The following is a 22,184-nucleotide window of genomic DNA, read 5'->3' on the forward strand; positions in this document are numbered from 1 at the left end:
AGGCACAAAGCTGTACTGAGGTATTTTGATCAGGATGTGGCAAATAAGGGCTGAACGGTGAATGAATGTGGCAAATAAGACAAACAGTACGTTTATGTAAGAGCAAGTGGACATCTCTCATAAAAACAAAGCTTTATCCACTTACATAACTTCCTCTCTGTATATACTCTCAGGAGGGGATGCCTAATCCTTGAAAAATAGCTAATAGAAAAATATTGTTTACTCTCCAGTCAACAGTTGTAAATACGAATAAATGGGCCTTTCAGGAAACCTGTGTGAGCTGAATCTTACAGTCCATTCAAGTAACCTGTGCACTCTTTCTTGTTCATAATCAGTAACAGATGAAACACTGCTCTATGAGAACATCATTGAGAGAAAACATATACAAACATAAACAATATGCCCACACAATCAATGCAGTTCAAATGCATGAACCCGATACCCTCCATTTCTTGGGAAAACAAGCCTTCTAAGCTCCGATCACTTCAGCTGCCTCTTTGCTGCTCGCAACCATGAAACCGTGTGTGGCATCCTGCAATTCAAGCCTCTCGTGCTGAATAGCGGCACGGAAGTTGGAATCGAGTAGAATTTAATCAGTGCCATTCAAATGCTGCTCTGCTAGCGTGACATACAAACTCTCTCTTATTTTTATATTGAATCCACGTTGTCGTTCTTCCACCCAAGACTTCGTCTCACTTCTCTCTGATGCGAGGCGACTGCACTCCACGCTCGCCTTGTGCCTTTACCTGCAAACCGAGCATTACGCAACTCTTTCATGCACGCATACTATATATGCATGCAAACATCTACATTTTCTCTTACATAAGAATATTTACCCTACCCACTCGTCCCTTTACTCTTGTCCCTAAATAAATTGCAAGGCGTAATAAATGGAGGCTCCTGTGCCATAGCGCACAGTTTTCAGCGCAGCGGAAATAATTTGTAAATTCCCCCTGAAGACTCCTGATTTAGCAAGGAGAGCTCAAGAACTCAGTGCTCTCTACAAGCGCACACTGCACTGCGGCTGCTGCTATGCTATGGTGGCCTCCCTTCTCTTAAAATAAAACATGACAATCCTTATACATGTGGCACAGACATGAAGAGAGGGTGATGTTTGTTTTTCTGTCAGTGTGTGCAGCGCATACTCACCCCTTCATTAGGATAAGCCTCCCAGCCCAGGTCGGCCAAGGCTACCATGGAGTCCAGCAATGTGACTGTAAGAGTACAGAGGAGAGAGAACAAACACGTTAATCCATTCTTGAAAGGTGGTTGTATATACACACTCGGGGTAACGCTGCCTTGAATGAACCAGATCAATGTTTCATGGCAGAGATTTCTTGTCTCAGGGAGGCCTTTGTTGTGTTGAAAAACAGTTGAGGTGGAACCTTTGTAGAATGTCAATGTTGCGTTCATTGTGGTGAGGTTCGCAGCTGCTGGTGGTTCAAGGGGACCGAAAAGTCATTCAGCCAGATTGAAAACAGATCAGGATGCCAAGAGTTACACTAAAGCGATGCTCTTTCCAGTATCAACCACCACTTGTGGAACATGGCTGTACTAGGTTGTCAACTTGTTGTAATGTTTCATATTGTGTACTACATCACAGCAAGATGTGAAGGGGTCTGTGGGACTTTTGTCCATTCATGCAGAAGCACATTTGTGCGGTCAGAGGTGACTGATGTTGGACCTGAAAGAGGGACTCCCCTCTCTCTAGTTCATCCCAAAAGTATTTCAAATACTTGAAAATTCCAGTTCTTGGGATTTGTTTACCTAATTCCAAATCGATATGTACATCTTTCTGCAAAATAACGGACACATGACATTTTAACCTAGCATGTATTTGGAATGTGGGAGGAAGCCGGAGTACTGGGACAAAACTCATGCATGCACAGGGAGAACATGCAAACTCCACACAGAGATGCCTGAGCTGGGAATTAAACGCGCTAACCAGTCGGCAACAAAAGAAAGCTCATTTCTTTTTCCAAACACATTTATTTTGCCTTTCATGTTTTGTTTAACTCCCTTTTTGTCTCTCCCACAACTTTATTCCTCTCTCCTACAGTATCCGTAACAATTACATGCACATGAGCTATGGCAAATGATGCAAATTAGCCAATGACGTCACATAGACCCTCACCATCACCACAAATAGTGCAGTCCTGTGGGAAACGCTGAGTGACAATGACAAGTGATGGCAGCATGACCAGCAGGAGGCATAATGAAAACCTGCTTCTTCACCTGTGTGTGTGTTTAATGTGTGTGGCTGCACTTTTTCTAGTCAGGTTCTAATCAAGCCTTCAGTGCTGCTGATCATCAATATTTAATCAGCATCCATCTGCAAAGACGGCTGCTTCACTCTTTCTTCTCTCCTCTCGGCCGCCGCCATGTCAAGCTTCTCTGTTATGCAGATTACAGTATGGACACCATCTAGAAGAACTTTTATTCATCACCCTGTACTCAAACAGGTAACATTTGCTGTTTCGTCCTTCTTTCAAAACCTCAAGCAATGATTTGGTGCATTGTAGCCTGATTGTGCTTATACTGTCTTGTATTATAGATTTTTATATTCCCTCCAGTTGCATAACGCAGCAGAACTGTTCCAAAAATACATTGTGTAATCATATTTTCCACAAAAGCTATATAAGCCTGTTTATATAATCTCCTGTGTATCCATTCAGCTTGTAGGTACAACAAAGAGACAATTGCACAATTTTTTCCAACATCATTCTCTCTCACTGGTGCTGTTCGTCCCCCATAACACAGCTATGGCTCCTCTCCTCAGCTCAACACGCTGTGACAGCAGAGTGGGACGCCGTGCTATACTAGTGTGTGTATATGTATGTGTGTGTGTATTAGAAACGAGAAAGATGACAAAGGAAGAGAAAAGGAGAGGTGTTGAGCAGCTAAAGGTCACAAGCAGCCTCCAGCCTTACACATTAGGACCATTTAGACGACAGCCCTCTGTCGAGAGGCGTACAAAAAGGGTACCTAATAATGTAATTATATGTGATATCTGGGGCCTTCAAAAGAGTGCAGATTGCAGAGATAAAAGCTATATATCAGGAGTGTTTGAGGAAAATGACTGAACGGGGAATATCAACAAATAATATATTTTAAACAGTAGGGGGTACAGTCTTTTCTGATGCAGGCTGTGCTGCATTGTGCAGGGTAACTAATCAGTTCAGTTTCTATAAATACATGACTGTTGTTCCCAGCACATTACATAGAATGCACAAGAATTAGCTTTTCAAGGAAGCATCGTCATTTATTTGCGGAAAAAATGATAAAGATCAAATACTTAATAATATATATTATTGCAAAAACATGTTTGTGCAAATCAGGTATCGACCAGTGATTCTCAACTGATGGGTCCCAACCTACTATGGGGGTCTTCGCTGGGGGAAAAAATAAATAAATAAATGTACGCTTTTATTCTGAAGGGGATTTTGTCTATTAATACTTTGTAGTGCTATATGAAACCAGTGATCACGGAGGAAGACCAATAACATTTGTTAGTTAGGGCTATTAAAAGTTTTTTTTAGGATGTTGTATTCTCGTATTAAACTATGCCAAAATTTCAGACGATGAGGTTTGTGCATTTGAAAGTGAGACATGAAAGTTCGGGATGGCTCAAAACACTTGGTCTCAGAGGCTGTTGTAAAATGTATGTTTGTGATGTCACACACAGTCCGGCTTCCTTATATGGGCGTGTCTGTAGGCCTGATATGCTCTCTGCCCTCCCACGAGCTCTGCTTCTGTATTGACATTGTTAGCAAGGGAAAGCTACATTTGTTTACAATTCCTAAAGACGCCGCCGTCAGGCACAAGTGGTTGGAGTTCTTGATTCTCTAGCAGCAAAAGAAAAAGATTTTAATCTGTCAACGGCATTTCACACTGGACTGTTTTGTGAACATGGGCCACTATGCAGCTGGACTGACCGACAAACTGTTGCTGAAGCCCTACGCATTTCCAACTTCTCTTGGTGGTGTGGAAGAGTCAAAAGAGCAAGCAGTAAGTAACAATTGATCAGTGTCCTAACTGTGTTTATTTTGGGTAAGTCGAGGAACAAAAGCGGTTGTCTGTGTAGCATTATAGAGTGTGCATACAGAGAGCAGGGTTGCTAATAGCCATTTCCCACAACAATTAGCAAAGAAGGTGTAATGACCACTTGTAACAACTAATGCTAAAATGCTAAAGCTACTTTCCATTGAGAGACATCTTGAAGTGACCCCTTTTCTTGAGAAACTTGGGACTGTCCAGTTTCTACTTCCGGGTCAGATTTGGGATCCAACACATATGGCTAAAAGCTGGCATTTTAAAAAGATAAACCACCATTTATTATCAACTCTTATAAGGTTGGGTTCGACAGCTAGCGGCACAACAACAAAAGTCCTCATTATCACTTGAGAATGTGACCAACCACAGCAGAGTGGGCGTGCCTAGAGGCGGGCCATTGGTGGAATAAATTAAAACAGACCATTTTGGCGGGAAGCACAAATCCAAGGAAACACAGCTGGAATAAGTAGAGATTCTGGAAGCTCTAGAAAGCTTTCTGTGCTGGTTATCATGTGGAGTTGCGCTGTAGGAATCCACAACAATACAAAGGGCTGGAAAATGAGCATAGCAGGTCCCCTTCAAGACGATGAATGTGACATCCACTTGTTGAGCCTTAAGAAAGTATCTGCCGGTAAGTATTTTATACTTACTATATAGCATCTATTTAAGTGAAAAGCACATCTTAGTGGTCTATTTAACAGTCATATGAGGAGGAGTTCAAATTCACCAAGTAAAATCACTAATGTGAATCACGTATATGGGATTTTCAATGTAAATTAGCAGTAAAGTAGCACATGTTTGAATGCATTTGCTTTTAGTTAAATGTCACAGTGAAATTGTTTGCATCTTATGTAAGATATAATGGACATGCTTCATTTCTGCATGTTAACTTTAATAGTGCTTCAAAGCACAGGCTTTATAATGGAATCCAATTGGAGTCTTAATTGAAAACCTGTTATCTGTCTGCTGAGCTAGCAAGAAGACTAAACGTTAACAGGAGCAGAATAAAAAACACTGTCTTGAAATCATTTGGAATTTTAGGCTAAAACGTATCGTTCCAGAAACGTTCATTTAACTTGTATTGTGATGGCACATTGTTATTTTGCACTACTTCAATATTAAACTACATATATATGAGGATATTTGAGTTGAAACGTTTCCTCAATTTGGGTCCCTGCTTGCCATTAAGGTCACTCAAAAGGTTGCCAGGCTATATACATTTACTCTAAATGGGTCCATTTTGAAAAAAGGACCATCATGCAGTGTTGAATAGAAATGGACACTATAGATACATAGATAGATAGATACTGCTGGGCTGGCAACCAGTCCATGGTACACCCTTCCTCTCTTCCAAAGTCAGCTGGGATAGGCTCCAGCATACCCCCGCGATCCTAATGATGATAAGTGGTATAGAAAAGTTATAGATGGATGGATAAATAGACAGAGAGATAGAAAAATGATGAGTGAGTTATAAAATCGAATTGAGATCCTCCTGCTGTTGACATTATCTAAAGGCACCACTTATTGTATTGATTGTGCAGGTGTACCAAATGCCATGGTCGGTGAGTGTGTTTCTTCTCATAGAAAAAGCGACCTTGTAGCTGGATCACTTTCACAGGTTTTACATTTCCCAAGCCCATTTTAAGACCCTGTGGGAAAACACTGACGGACATAAAGCTGCACATCAACACGTATTCCTATTCTCATCGCACCTCCTGTCAATACCACTTATTACTTATAATCAATGGATGCACTCATCAATAATGTACTAGCTCCTGTGTACTGCTGACACAGCATCACATCATTCAGACACTTTGGGGCAATAAAATGAGGGACCATTTTCTTATTAATCATCAGCATGCAGGTCTATACCTTTTAAGCAAATGTAATGTAATGTATGCACAAAGTAGTTAAACCAACAATATACAGTATGCAAGTGCAATTCATTGCTGAGCTAATGAGTTAAGCAGGGAATGTAGCTCTTCCTTAAACAAACATCAGGAAGCATTCATGTCTATCTGGTCCTTTGCAAACATGATTCTCTCCCTCTTTCCCATTCTCTCCTCCTCATGGGACCCTAAAGTGTGTATGTGTGTAATCTAAGACCACTCAGTCACTCAGGACCGGCTCATTGTCAGTCGCTTTCCCTCTCTGGCACACACACATACATAATTTCCGGTTTGACGAGCATCGAAATATGACATCATATTCGGCCACCTTCTAATTTGATTACATAAACAAAAGAACCATACAGTACAAAAAAAATACCCTGTAAGCAAAATGAACCAATTGTTGTTTGGGGTTCTTTGGTAGTTTTTTTTTTAAGTGCATTCGTCAATATAAGTCATCTCTTATCTCCCTCACACACACTGTATACTGAACATACTCATACTTTATATAAGAAGGAGATAGCGCACTGCCCCAGCACCACATCATTCTATAAGTTCTTCAATTCTGCAAGCTTGCTTTTTTTATTCATCACCTTACTTGCACAAGTCCTAAATACTTTCTGGAAAACTTCAATGGTCCCCTGACATGTCAAACTTTCCAGAATTAAAGGCCCTCAACTGCTAATGAAACAAATCAGAAAAATACAGGTTGTCTTTAGAGCCCAACCGATTTATCAATAAATCAGGCCGATTATGATGTATCATCAATAAACAATAAACCAATGAGACCGGATAGCTGGGTGACGAGCGAAGCTTCCTGTGTCTTTAGATTAATCAAATTTGCAGACTTGCACCGGGTATCGCAAAAGAAACAATCCACTGAGTGTCTTACAAACAACGCAGGCAAGATATAGTTACAGATGCATTTGCCATAGCTTTATTAATGTAAGCTATTCTTTTATGACACCATTATTTTATTAAAACACAGGGTTATATTAACAAGCACGGTTCGAATTTCACGGCTTCACTCTTTCTTCACTTGTTTTTTAAAGATATGTTAATCAAAAAATAAATAATGCTGTTTCATGGTTGAATACCGCATATTATTAGCCATTAAATTTTACGTTTTTAGCCTAAATTAAGCATTTTCAAGCATAAACATGGCTAAATTAACTAAAATACAAATATAAGGCAATCAGAAGACCTATTCTAAGACGCTGTGACTGATATGTAGTATTCTACCCTGCTCACTAGGTGTCAGTAATGTTACTGCAATGTTCGGTGAGAACCACAAACGTCAGACTTGACCACAAGAACAACTGGCTTTTGTTGCAGGTTTGAATTATCTCACAATAGGTACAGTAATTCCTAAAAAAAATCCCTAAAAAAATAAAATATATATTCTGCAACCACAGCCCACGTCAAGCTGAAACCCAACTCTGAATACCGTGTCCACCTACCACTCAGGTCCTCGAGGGAACATATTTATAACATCACACACAAGCGTGAGTCTTATTTACGTCTTAAATAGCTTATTTGTTCTTATTATGTTTACTACATTGGATGATACAAGTGTCAGAGTGACTATAGGGGTGTTAATCTCTGTCTACATGGCTCTAATGTTTAAAACAATGTTTAGAAGGTTGTAATCAGGGTTTCTATGCTCTAACTACAAAGATATTCCATATATGAATAAGGAAGCCCACTTGGAAGAAATTCACATATCACAGTTGTATCTGGACTCCATTACCCGTAATAAATAAGGGATTATTCTACATGCAGAATCATTAATCAGCAGCTCAGAAATATGTTTTTTTTTTATTTCGGCTTCCAGTTTTTATTTTAATTATATAGAAAATAATAGCTTGCTTTTTTATTTGTCACAATAATTACCGAAGCCATAAATATATTCTGGAAAACTTTAAAGGTCTCCTGCCATGTCACACTTCCCAGAATTAAAGGACATGAACTGCTAATGATTCATACATTACGATGTGTATTTATTTGTCAAGAAACACCAAATGTGAGGGTTATATGAAGAAGTTGAAAGATGAAGCATAGAGGAGGCGGCAGATGAGTGATTAAATTCCTCTCCAAATCGTACAGTTGTTTCTAAAAAGAAAACATTGTCATGTCGTACTGTCTCATGTCCCCCCATGTCTGCCATTGTTCCTGCTGTCTTTTGTGTCCTGCCCTTTTGGGATTTCTTTCTCTCTGCTAACTCTCTCTCTCTGGTGGGCATCGCTGGGTAAGCTGGGCAGCACCTGCCTGCCAAGATTCAAGCAGCACTGCCAACAGCCCACCTGGCTGGCTGACAAAGACAACAGGATGCTTATAGCCACCGACTGTACACACACATGCATGCACACATATTTACAGGGAAAGAGACCACCACTTCGATGCAATTCCAAGCACAGTGCATGATTTCATGCATTAGTAATTAGGATGATTTTAATTAAGTGTAGAATAGGACACTGTATTTTGGCTACGAAGGCTAAACTGCTACTTTGTTCATACATTTCTTATTGTCCCCCACTGTCACCAGCAATTGAGCCACAAAAAACACCTTGTTAATGTGAAATGCAAATGAGGGATTGATTGCTCTTTAAAATCAGCATGTAATTAGTATTGTTATTAAGGTTGGGCGATATGGACCTTGGTATATATCACTATTTTTTGGATGTATCACAATATGACAATATAAAAGGACATAGAATTTAAATTCAGCAGAGTCTTGTAAAAAAAAAAAAAAAACTTAAACCATATAATGAAATATACTTGTCTCAAAAGTAAAGCACATTTATACATTGTTAAAAACTGGCCAACAGCCTCTGCACACATTGCTACTAAATATTCAACAAACTGTAATACCTGTGCTTGGGAATAAGGAAGATGTAGTCACCCATGCAATTCCAACTGCATATCTAAGATAGGTTTAATGACACTTATATTTTCTTTACATAGACATGGGACAAACGGCGCTCTTAGGGTCACGGAAATGTGTTTCATGTGTGTAGAGAATCTGTATTTATAGTTAAGACAAGCTGCGTTCCAAAATAAACATGCTTCTTGTATTTCTTTTCACACAGAACCTGCAAGTCATCATTGGGAATTGGGTATAAAACGTACGTACATTGTAAAATATACTCATCAAGCCCGAGTCACAGACACACAACCACACGAGCATGCTAAACTAAGCTTACCCGTGCCTCGAGACAACTTTTGCCATGTCAACCTGTTTAGATCGGGAGGGGATTGTCTTTGTGCCAAGATTGAGCGGCCCGTCATGTATATACTTCCCCATATGAACGTTCCTTCTCCTCACGATGACAGCATATGATGCATCATATATGTCCGCGGTGGCGCGCAGTCATCAATCTGGCTTGTTTCCGTTTATCATTTATACCAGTATAAGTCACGTTCTTATCATTTGAAGAATTTTGATAAATAGCTACATAAAAAATGTCACCCAGCCCTTGTTATTATAGATTGTACACACTATGGACTAGTAGTGTACTTAGTGGCTTTCATTTGCTTCTGCTCGACATGGGCCAACAGTGAGCAGGATGAAGGACTCAAAACAGTTGAGCCCTGAACTTTAGAAATGGAGTGCCCATGCAGTGGGAGTGCTCCATTCGCTGCTGTCTTTTCATCAGTCCTGTCTCCACTCGTCCGCAACCCACCGGAGGCTCTGTGCTCTTTTTTCTTCTTGTTACCACTTTCTGTCTGCGCTCTCATCCCCTGCTCATGTCACTTTATAGGAAGCTGTGTGTGTTGTGACTTTCCATGGTTGTTTTGTAAATGGTCCTCCACACGCAAGGTAGGAAAGACGTAGAGAACATGTAAGAAAGTTTTTCATGATTATGGATGACCAAGTCAATACAGTATGGACTCAATGGAGTTTATTTACTAAAAAGGATAGAGTAGCAGAACTTGATTAAGGGTGAAACTAGAGTTTAAAACCGACTATTGGAATGGAAAACAGAGAATTAGCAATAACCAGCAGGTTTGACATAACAAATCATGGAATCATGAAGCATATCGCTCCATGGAACATTAAAGTAGATACACACAACACAGCACAAAGGTGACTAGAAATTTAATAGCCGAAAAAGTCACATATGATCATTTATTTATATTACTGTGCATGGAACTCATTTGCAAGTGATTAGGCTCCATACTGAAATTTAGCAGAGAGACATATTTTGCTGAGGGACGCTACTGTTTTGATTATGAAGAAAGTCTTTGGTTCTTAATGGACCACCACACATCAATTATTGGCTGCATGGTGTCTTTGTGAAGTATTTACATTTAATTGCCAGCATTAGAAATGTTAACAAGTTTAATACCACACATTTGGCGCAATGTATGAAGTGTTTTCCTTGAACAGATTGCAACGGTTTGTTGTGCCTGTTGTGAGATCATTCAAACCTGTAATAAAAGCCTGTTATTCCAGCAATCGAGTCTGGTTTGTTAAAAAACGCTAAAAGTAAGCATCACATGACTGTGCGTGTATTCATCAAATAGTATGACAATTCTTATGACGACTATGACGCTAAAAGTGCATGTCTTTCAAATCCTTGATACAAATTCTGATGGCAAATGGACTTGTTTTGACACCTATGCCACATGGTCCTGTGTGAAAAAGTGATTGCCCCAAACTGGCTGAGCCACCATTAGCAGCAACAACTGCAATCAAATGTTTGTGATCATTTGCAATCATTCTCTTACAGTGCTGTGGTGCAATTTTGTCCCACTCATATTTGCAAATTTGTTGTAATTCAGCGACATTAGAGGGTTCTCCAGCATGATCCACCTTTTTAAGGTCATGCCACAGCATCTCATATTCTCCTTAAGGGGTTTTTTTGTACACAGCAGAATTCATGGTTCCATTCATCACAGTAGGTCTTCCAGGTCCTGAAGCAGCAAAACAGCCCCAGACCATCACACTACCACCACCATATTTTACTGTTAATATGATGTTCTTTTTCTGAAATGGGACATACACCTCCCCAAAAGTTAAACTTTTTTAGCATCAGACCACAGAGTATTTTCCGAAAGGTCTTGGGGGTCATCAAGATGTTTGACATCAGCAGTGGTTTTCGTCTTGGAACTTTGCCGTGTAGGTCGTTTTTTTGCCTCGTGTCTTCCTTATGGTGGAGTCGTGAACACTGACCTTAACTGAGGCCCACAGTTTTTTGGATGTTGTTGTGTGGTCTTTTGTGACCTTTTGGATGAGTAGTCGCTGGCCACTCCTGGGAAGGTTCACTACTGTTCCGTGTTTTTGCCGTTTGTGGATAATGGCTCTCACTGTGGGTTGCTGAAGTCCCAAAGCTTTAGAAATGGCTTCATAACCTTTTCCAGACTGATAGATCACACTTAATCTCACTTGTGTTTTAATGGGGCCTCATTCACAGGGCTTTGGATTTTTTTCTCCCTTAATAATAAAAAGGCATGTTCAGCTTTGTTTGATCCTCTGTGGCCACTCCGTAACCAGGAAAAAGCCAAAACAAACAAACAAACGCAAAAAACTAAGAAATCAGTAAGGGACCAAAAACGTTTTCCAGACCACCTTATGAGATGATGATATGCCTTATGAAGGACATCGCAAATGTTACTGTCACGACTATTCAAATGATTGTATTGAGAGAAGACCAAGGAGAGACCACAGGCATGGAACAACTTTCCTCTTAGATTCAAAGTTTATCAACCTAATGAGCTCCTGTAAATATTTGAAGTGTGAAATAAAACTCAAGACAATCTGTGCGAGTTAAGTTGGTAAAGCGTCCTCTGTGGTCTTCTTCGCCTTTTCAAGTGCGGGTTGGCCAAAGTCCAAAAGAACGTGACACTCACCGAACATTACAGTAACATTACTCACACCCAGTGACCAGTGTACAGCACTACATAACATTTCACAGCATCTATTCATGAGTCTTTTGAATGCCTAATATTATATTTTAACTCATTTATCATACTGCTTGAGAATGCTTAATTTAGGCAAAAATATTTGTTATTTGTTTTGATTTTTATTTGTTTGTATCTTTCAGCTTTTTCAAATAAAATTTGAAATAAATAGTCTCACCAAATTGTGCGCACCACAATATTCCATTTTATCATGTGGATATGTACGGCGTGTAGTCTGGTGCAGCTTATATAATGTACAAATCTGTTTTTCCTCTTGTACAGTGGCGTGTAGAGTGTTATTTGTGATAATTCCGGAAATAACTCTAAATCTGTAATAATTGCATGTGATTATAATGTATTTCTGTTCAATATTTCAAAGATGCACAATAGCGCTTGTCGTTGGCATGGGCGAGCACTTCCCTCCAGAAGGCATATTAACTGCGATTGCATATATTGTACATTGACAGTCACAGCACTAACGCAACGCAAATAGCCACCATTCTGGCAAACGACGACAAGAGCGGTGTCCCAGTTTGTTGCTTGAAGAAGCTGTAGTATGTGTGTGTGAGACAGAGAGAGAGAGAGAGAGAGAGAGAGAGAGAGAGAGAAGGATTGTCTGCTGGTTGAATGCTTGCAGTGTTGAACTGTGACACCCAGTCAGACCCAGACACTTGTTTCTTTTTAATAAGCAGTTCCGACAACTCATCAAGGCCAAAGAGCAGCTCACACACACATGCCTTCACTTGCACACACAAACAGCAGAGACCTTCGGGGTTTCCGAAACAACTTGCAGTACAAACTGTAAACATGACACGTGGCTACACACGCCCAGCGTTTATTAGACGAATCAAATAACACCATTAAAAGAACAAATGATCACAAAAGCCGTTTTTCTCCTCAACGAGACAGCTCAGCTCACAACACAATGTGCGTCTTCCTCTGAAGTTGTCACGCTCAGGTGTGCGGTACTCTTTCTGTGCTTCTTCTTGACCTTTTACGACATTTCTCCTGATGAGAGCAGAGTGCCGATACCCTGTGGACCCGCACTGCTGTCACACAGTGGTTGGCCACAGGAGGGGAAATTAGAGCAGTGGGCCTTGGCAGTTGACTCAGATAGGAAATCACATGGCAGACAGGTTGTTACTATTGATGCACACCCACACAGACACACACACACACATGTCTGTCAGTGCCAAACTGAGGTTCTGAAGGAGCTTTGTCTGGTATGCTGTCTCCTTCCAGTTTGTTTTCATGATTTAATAGGATTTTATATGAAAAGGATTTTTGAATTGCGTATGTTTGACTAGAAATGCAGCTCATACTATGCCACCATTCTTTTAACTTACATTGCTTGTAAAATCCCCTAAAATATGCCCTATGGATACACAACCATCAGAATGTCATCTGATAGGTAACAAAATTTATGAGAAACTGAGGGGTTTTTGTTTTCTTTATTGATCGGCAATCAAAGGATGAGCCCACCAGGTGCCGTAAAGTACAATGCTTTGTTTTTGCAGCAGACTGGAAGGTAAACCACACCATGTCCAGTGGCGGTTCTAGCTATGGGCCACATAGGCAATTGCCCAGGGCGTCATTCTCACGGGGGCGGTAAAATTTAATTTTATTTTATTCTGCTCATAACATACTTTTATTGTAAATTTGAATTATCTCACAACACACACAATAATCCCTAATAAAAATCCATAATACAAACACAGGCTACTGTTGTGGTCGTAATGCACAGCAAGTGGGTACAAACTCAACTTTGTAACCCCGACATACTCTAGCTGTCCGCCTGCCACTCTTAGCACTGAAACCCATTTATAGCAACATTCATTCATTAATTCATTTTCTACCGCTTATCCTCACAAGGATCGCGGGGGAGCTGGAGCCTATCCCAGCTGTCTTTGGGCGAGAGGCGAATGTGCCAATCACAGGGCACATATAAACAAACAACCATTCACACTCACATTCATACCTATGGACAATTTGGAATCACCAATTAACCTAGCATATTTTTGGAATGTGGGAGGAAACCAGAGTACCTGGAGAAAACCCACACATGCATGGGTAGAACATGCAAACTCCACACAGAGATGGCCGAGTGTGGAATTGACCCCGGGTCTCCTAGCTGTGAAGTCTGTGCGCTAACCACTCGATCGCCGTGCAGCCTTATAGCAACATACACAAGCACAAGTCTTATTTATGTATGTATTAAATGGCTTACTTACTCATATCACGTCTACCTATGGGTGTTGGTTCATGTCTAGAGGGCTCTAATAACATTTTATTCAGAAATAAGAAATCCTAATTCGCGGAAACTCACTAATCACGGTCGGGTCAGGAACCAACTAATTACGATCAACTCGGGGTTACTGTATTAGCAAATGAAATAAGCATTATAAGAATGCGTTATTGTATTTACTTTAGAACCTTGCTAAAAACATTTCCATTCCTTAATCTATAACATGGTCAAAGATCGGGACTCAAAATCAAATCCATTTGAGGCCAAAAAATGGCCCAAAATGCTGATCGGCACATCCTTAATTACAAGGTATCGAAAATGTTTTTTTGTTGTTTTGGCAAAAAAATGTTTTTTGTGTCATATTTAGTATTTTCAACATATTTATGTTTTACTATAGAACAATGTTTAATATCCTGGTCCTGACCGTTCTACAACAGGTTCATGACACTAACCAACGTTCCACTGTATTATGAAATACCAGTACAGCTGGTTTCAATGTGCCTACGTTTTTCTGAAAATATTTGCTGTGTCTTGTTGTTGTATTTCCAGACAAAACAATGGTTCCCTTCAAGGGCACACTATTTTATTCTATTTCTGGTTATTTCTTAACTGTGAAAAAATATAGCGCTTTCTACAACCAATGCAGCCATGAAGACAAAACCTGCAGACTGAACTGCTGGTATTTTACTATTAATTTGTAGGAAAAAGACGTCCAGCACACCCATTTCTTCTGTACGGTGAGCCCAAATCTTGCCGTGTTTGCTTGTAAAGCTGCTTATTGCTGCCTTTCGATGGCGCAGCACGAGCCAAGCCTGCATTGCAAACAGAGGGCAGCATAAAGAGACAGCAGAAGCAAACTAATTCGATTAAAACAAACTTGGGGTCAAGAAAGTGGTTGCAGCAGCTTGTAGGTGTGCGTGTTAATGTGTTAATGGGGTGGAGGAATGAGGAGGAATACAAATGTAGATGTAAAGAACAGAGAAGGTCTGGTGATCAGGTATTGTTACCAGTTAAGGGCTTTTCTAGTCTGGGGTTCACTGATATAAACTTCACTAATGAGAAATACATCCTTTGACATTGACGTACCCTTATTAAGCAATCTTTATTAACCCGAATTATGTTATAGCAGTGTAACAATACTAGAGTCAGTTTATGACCACCAAATATGAGAAAAAGCTATCATCTTCTTCACATGTTTGTTCCACTTTTGAAAGAAGATGCCATAAACGAAACCCTGCTGGAAATACCACCATAGACCAGCAACCAGCACAGACCAGCCTATGTTGTATTTTCCTGCATTCTCTGTGCCTGTATGGCATGGGATGCCGGTATGCTTATAAGACCAGCATAACAGCATCCCTTGCTCTATACCCAACCACACTTGGTTTCTGAGATTTTGATTTAAAGGGAATTAATTGTCGTGAATGAGCAAAATCTACCAAAACCAATGCCATTCCAAGCATAACTTCAACTGTGCTAATGCAAGTTCATCAACAGTGGAAAAAAAACGAATAATGTCAAAAATAAATGTCAACATATAGCTTGCAGTTTTCCAGTTCATCCCCATTACGTTTCCAGCTTTGACAATTCACGTAATTCTGCGATTGTAATCATGACTGACACTTTGATTTCTATTTCTCAGATCCAACTTGGCTCATGTTTACATGTTCATGCTGAGACAGTTGTATAGTATTGTGTGAAAGGTCAATTGGCCCGTATATCGTTTTGGCTATGTGCATGCTTTATCGTGGTCATGTGTCAGTGTTTTTATGGGTCGGTGCAGAAAAAAACCTCAGTCATCATCTTCCTATGAAAATGCAAATAGTTGGAGCTGAGAATGAGAAGGCATGTGGATCCAATGTGTTCCACAAGTAGATCTGGAAATGCTCGGGAGACATTGGCACACATTGTACACTGCACAGCCAGTTGCTTTCCATTCATATGTAGGTTACTATGCAAATACGCTGAGAGTATCTTTTCATCTCACTTTACAACTTTCGAGGAAAATGCATGCAGTGACGATCAATGCGATGAGTGTTCCTCTCCCTTCTGAACATGTGAAGCCTTTAAAAAAATAGCGGTAGACTGGTTTGGCTTATTTCTCATTCATAGATGAGACAAAGCCTCATTGGGTGCTCTGCTTACCATGAGTGTGTTCTCTTTGTCTCTTTTTTTCTCATCTCACTCCGATGGATTTGCCTTCTTTTCTTTTCTGTGGATAATACCATTCTCTTTTTCTCATGCACACACACACGCATAGCCTTCACACCAGAATCATTCTCTGTCACCGTGCTGTATTTATAGCCTCATCTATCAGCCAACCACTGGAATACCTGACGTTATTCTCTGGACCAAGACCACCAAACTGCCCCCTAGCCATACATTAGGATGAAATGAGTGTCTGTGGGTGTGCATGCATGTGCTTCAGACTCTGTGTGCCTATGTTTTACACAGCTCTACCCGATTACAAGTCCTGGGAGCTCTGGGGAATGTATGAGAAAGCGCTGAAGTAAGAGCAGAAGGGAAAACAATCCTAGAGCGAGATAAAGCAAAGTAGGGCAAATATGAAAGAGGCAGATTAAAAAAAGAAAAGAAAAAACAGGTGGATGCTTGTGCTTTTTTGCCGTTCTCTGATGACAGTAGCGATCTATATTGTCTTTTGTTCAAGGTCACGGTTGTTACACGGGAGCGCCGCCATCACACAAAGGCACATTTTCCATGAGGTATGGCTTTGCCGATAGCAACAAGCGAGCCTTATAGATTAAAGCAATTAAAGTAGAGGAGACCTTTGACCCTGCATTATACCACAGTCAGGATCTTGTGTGAATCATTAGAAGAGAGTGTGTTCATGTGTGTGTGTGTCAGGAGAGGGCATGTTTTACATATGCTTGCCTTTGCAATAACTGCTCGTGTTGACCTTACAAAGCAATACAGCCATACCCGCCCCACATCTCCCCCCCACCACTCCCCTCGCCCGAGGACCAATGCAATGCAAAGCCTCATGCCAAATGTGGTTAGTGCAATGAAAACCAGGTAGGTTTTCACTTTTACACTCCCTTCTAGATTCTGATAATTCTTGTTTGAGTTGTAATTACAAAAAGACACATAAATTGCTGCAGATTAGTTTTATGTTCACGGTAAAAGAACTGCAGTTTCCATGATGCTTAGGGTACTTTAACAGGACATAGTGAAATAGACACTTGTATCACATGTTTTGATATGTAGTGATTGTATTTTAATCTGACAAATCTTAAGTAACTTTGATCATTACTACAGATTCTGCTTGGACATTAAGCTGTTAAACACCGATGGATAAAACGGCCACACATCATGAGCGAGTGACGCTGGGAAGTAGGGCTGCAACGATAACTCAAATAATTAAAATACTTCGATCACAAAAAATATTGAAGGATTTTTTTTTTGCTTCAAGGAATCGCAGAGGAATAAGAAGGAAGCGGGTGTTTGGAGATGCAGGAAGTTTAAATAGGCTCGAGAAAGCTACAAGGCAATGAAAGAGAAGGACAACAAAATGCAAAAAAAAAAGACAAGTTCAAAACTGTGATGTGTATCCGCTGTAATGCGGCACTTACATAAGGTTTTCCACTTCCAAAGACACTGTTAGCACAGTTACCTACTGATGACGCAGCATCAGGAGCAACTGGTGGGTTGCCCAAGAATACTTCGACGGCAGGACGGAGGATCAAACCCACAACCTTCAGGTTGGGAGACGACCAACACCCGAGCCACACAGCAGTACGCTCCGATTTGCTGTCTCAGCATGAAAGCAACCTGGCAGCTGACGGATAAAACAACTCTGCGGTAAGATGCACACACCTCTCACAATTGTTGTGTGCCACCCTATGTTGTGTAGGTTGTGTAGAAAGGTTACTTGCTTGTTTGTGCCGATCGTGCCATGAACTCCATTGCAGGAATGTGTTTTTACTTATTTACTTGTTTGTTAATTTATTATTTTTTTATTTTTGTTATTAAAAGTTATTTTTTAAAATAATTGTCGCTGTTTATTGTATCCTGGATGATTGCTAAATTCAATGCTAACTCGAAGTAGAAGATGCACTGTGTATAATGGTTACTACGTAAACTGATTGAAATACTACTGAATCCATGAACTAAAAATGAGCCAATTGTGAATTGATCTTTATTAAATATCTTTATCTTTATTTATTTAATATATATTAAACTGAAGTGTGAATTATTAAAAACTTGTTTACTGGATTTCATTCCTTTGCAATGAAGCAGCGAGCTGGTAGGACTGTTTTTTTTTTTTTTTCGTCACTATCAATGGATTAAGGATCTCTTCCCAAGAGGGAAACCACTGAACTCTCAACCCCAATGTTATATTTTTTCATGTGAATTTGTTATTGCTCTACACAACTCCGTAATCAGGAAAAAGCCAAAAGAAACAAACAAACATCATGCAAGGTTAGCCTATTCCCTGATGAAAACAAAATTGCTACCACGTCGGTAGCTGAACGTTTTGACTGAGCTCCAGGCTTTAATTTTGGATACGTAATGAAGCCTTTTTGTATTTTACAAAGCTGTCCATTGCTTATCTTGTGGTATCAGAGGCAGTATCACGCCTACGACCGAAACCCATAACTGTGTGGGCACCTCTTCTTTCAAAGATGATAACATTTTTCTGACATTTAGTGGTCATAAACAGGTCCTAAAGACACATATTACTGTTATAACATCCTTAAAAACTTAATTTTGCATAATAATGCATCTTTAATATAATATAAAAGGCAGCTCCTGCCATATTTTCTTGGACTGATGCGCACAAAAAGAAAACAGTGGAGACGAAAATGGCAGGAGTGAGGAAAACGATGTAAAAAGTGCAAACGCTGCACACACAGAGGGGTTAGTCCTGGGGGCACCCGACCTGATGTTACATCAGTTTACCCTCAGGGTTCACACACACAACTCAGAGTGTGTGTGTGGGGGCTCCCTCTGCTGGTGCATCATCGCCTCCTTCTCCTCTTCCTCTTTTAGTGCTGCTGACTTTGAAAAGGGATCCATCGTCTCAGCGACTTATGAAGTCATTTCCACTGTGGATCACGTTCCCCGTGCTGTCTGCATTTAGCACCAATTTGAACCAATTTCATCAATTTTATCCTCCAGGCACTTTGTTCCACTTGTCCAGCTCAGCAACTGCTTTTCTTGTAAATGCCAACAATTTCCACTGCCGTCGTAAACAGCGCTTGTTGACAGTGTAACACTATTTTAGCTAACAATATCGGCTCCGTCCAAGGGGCCTGTGCTCTTTAATTGGTCATTGCATGGGGAACTGTATGTTTTTACGACAGCCTGGCTTCAGCGCAGGCATTCCTGGAATAAAGTGGCAACTGAAATATGAGGGTGGACAATGTGCACGGTCACAGTCAAGCCAAGGATGCACACAAAAACACACACTGGTACAATTTCTTAGCTATAGAGGGCTTCCAGGTAAAGCAGACTTCACGTCAACATTAAGTACAATCTAAAACAAAAGCTTTGTGCAAAGATAATAATGCTCACTTTTGATTGACACTTTCCGAGAGGCATTGATTTATCAAAACAACAGAACAAAGAACATTATATAAACTTATTTAGCCGCATTAGACCTAATTATAATTATCCTACAGTGACCACTATCAAAACGGAGTAGTTTCACTCTCATCATATTGCCATATTTGTGCCTGTGCTATGACGGAGTGGTGTTTAAGGTGCAAATTAGGTCAATGTAGTGTGAAACAGCAGGATACAGAGAAAGATGACTGGAGGAAAAGTCAGCCAGTGTTCATATCAAATAAAGCGATCAACGACTGCAGCTTGTCATATCCGCCACAAGCACTGCAACTCATTTATCCAAATCAACAGGAGTTTCAATTCATCATCCTTCATTCTCCATTCACCACTATGAATATTTCATCACATGCATTGTCTCCTCCTGTTTAAACACTCCTCCCTGACTGCTGCCGCTCCCTCTCCCTTTTCTTCATCCTCGCTCCTGCCGTCTACCCTCCTGAGCCCGTATGAAGTCCTCCGGGCTGTGACATACATTCAGCACTCTATACCTATTCACGGCTCTCACATTGGGGGTCCCATCTATGCTGAGGTGCGGCCTCCTTTGCTGTAAATGCGTGTGCAATGTTTTTTGTAACTTTAATAATATTGTTGAAGTTATTGCCTTTCACATGTTTCTACTGCCTTATAGTTTGGCATGTGGTACCCATTTTGACTTAAATTACCAAATACCGTAGTTGTTTTTTTCCATAAAGGGCTACAATAACAGCTCCAACGTTTCTTCACATGGAGGTTTGAATTCTTTAGCTGTTTTTTTTATGAGTTACTACTTCTAGCATGAAAAAAAAACGGTTGTTGTTGATGAATTGCCACTCTAAGCAACTTGACGCAAAATGGATGCTTGGCTGCAACCAGCAGAGGCGCTGTTGATTTCGCTTCAACTAGTTTGCCGTTTAAAGAAGAGCATGACATCACCTATGGGCGTTGTATGTTATTTATGAAGAAAAACAATTCCCAAATGTTTAGAAATTTTGAATTTTAAAATAGAAATATTAAAACAAATAATAAAATAAATAATAAAATATATAAATAATAATACAATTGTTCATTTTCCCCTCTGTCAATCAACTAAATTTTATCATATGCCAACCTACTAATATCATTTATGAGCACTATAATGCAACCCTAAGGGTGTGCGGACCCTTAGGGTTGCTATGATATGTTGGCGAGGCTTATTTTTTTATGCATGTCGGTGTAGCAGCAGCATTTTCCTGCATCTGTATACAATTTCTGAAATAACTGCCATTTAATTTCCTCATTCTGTCAAATTACACATGCAAGATGTGCTTGACAATGACATCGCCTGACAGCATCATGTCTTCCTTTCACTAATAACTTGTTTAACAAAGTGTTCATCATCTGTCTCAAGCAGATGTGCTCTTTTTTTTCCTTCAAACAAGCCATCTTGCGTGTTTCAGCCCTAGAAGCAGTCGGGAGTAGTTAAGAGACTAAATGTATTGGCTCATTTGAGGCTAAGCATCGATGTTAATATAATAACAGAGAGAGGTTGTGACAAATGTAATGTAATTGCTGCCTCTCATTTGCAGACTTGAGTCAGATAGCTTAAATCCACAGTAGAAAAGGGCATCATCTCTCAGAGTGTTTTAATGAACATGTCCGTGTAAAACTGTTAGAAGTTACCCTACTTTGGTGGACTGATGTGCCGCCTTCTATCGTCACATGTCATGCAAATTTAATGTCAATATGCAAAAGAAAAAACGTGACGCATACTTTCCCTTCTATCCCTCCTTGCTCTTTTTGTATCTCTTCATACATGATTCATAACCGAGTGGAGCACTTTTATGGGGAATGTCCACCGGCAAGTGGACGCTCCAGAGGGGGCTCCCTTCACCTCCCCAGTCCCCGGGTCCACGCAACCAAGTAGTATGGACACCTACCTTCATTCTCCGGGTAATTCCTTAATGCTTGGCACGGCGAGAACACGTGAAAAAGCACCAAGAAGGAAAGCAGGAATCGGGAAGGATAGATCCACAAGACGCGCGGAGTCGGGGCCATTTTTCAGGCTGCGCTGCGCCCTCGATGCATCCCTGTTGGCTGCGTGGAGTGTGACTGAGCTCGCAGCCTGGAGATGGAGAGAGTGGGGGAGAGGGAGAGGAGGAGGAGGAGACGACGGGAAGGAGGGTTCCTACGGCCGGCCAAGTGATGTCAATCATGTCCATTCTCCCCCTGGCTGTTTGCGAGCCTGTGGACGCACTGCTGCAGAGTGAAAGTCAAAACAGTGGGAAGTGCAAAATAAAAAAAGTACACCCGTTTAGTGCCAGGTAATGTTTGTACACACTGGGTTGGACACTCAAGCAGCCATTTTTACCACAGGAAATAATGGAAATGAAAATGCAGTGGTGGTGTCATTAAAGCCTTGTAAAAGGTTGACTCAAACCAAAACGGACTCTAACCAAGGCAAGTATTCCCATAGAAAATAATGTAAATCCAATTAATCCGTTTCAGAAACCCCAACATTTCAACACAAAACACGTATTTTACATGAAAAT

At 40.4% G+C, this 22,184-nt stretch overlaps 1 protein-coding gene across 1 annotated transcript in view; it reads right to left on the reverse strand.

Annotated features, from left to right (window-relative positions):
* The window catches only part of epha4b (eph receptor A4b), a 119,060-nt gene extending 97,287 nt beyond the window's left edge, over positions 1 to 21,773 (reverse strand). The window contains exons 1-2 of the mRNA XM_058068979.1: positions 21,573 to 21,773; positions 1,150 to 1,214 (exon numbers count right to left, since the gene is read on the reverse strand). Coding sequence (XP_057924962.1) covers positions 1,150 to 1,214; positions 21,573 to 21,690 — 183 coding nt within the window. The 5' untranslated portion in view covers positions 21,691 to 21,773. The remainder of the gene's footprint in view (positions 1 to 1,149; positions 1,215 to 21,572) is intronic.
* Between the last annotated feature and the right edge of the window lie 411 nt (positions 21,774 to 22,184).

The sequence above is a fragment of the Doryrhamphus excisus genome, chromosome 3 (assembly GCF_030265055.1).
Source record: "Doryrhamphus excisus isolate RoL2022-K1 chromosome 3, RoL_Dexc_1.0, whole genome shotgun sequence".
NCBI classification, from domain to species: Eukaryota; Metazoa; Chordata; class Actinopteri; order Syngnathiformes; family Syngnathidae; genus Doryrhamphus; species Doryrhamphus excisus.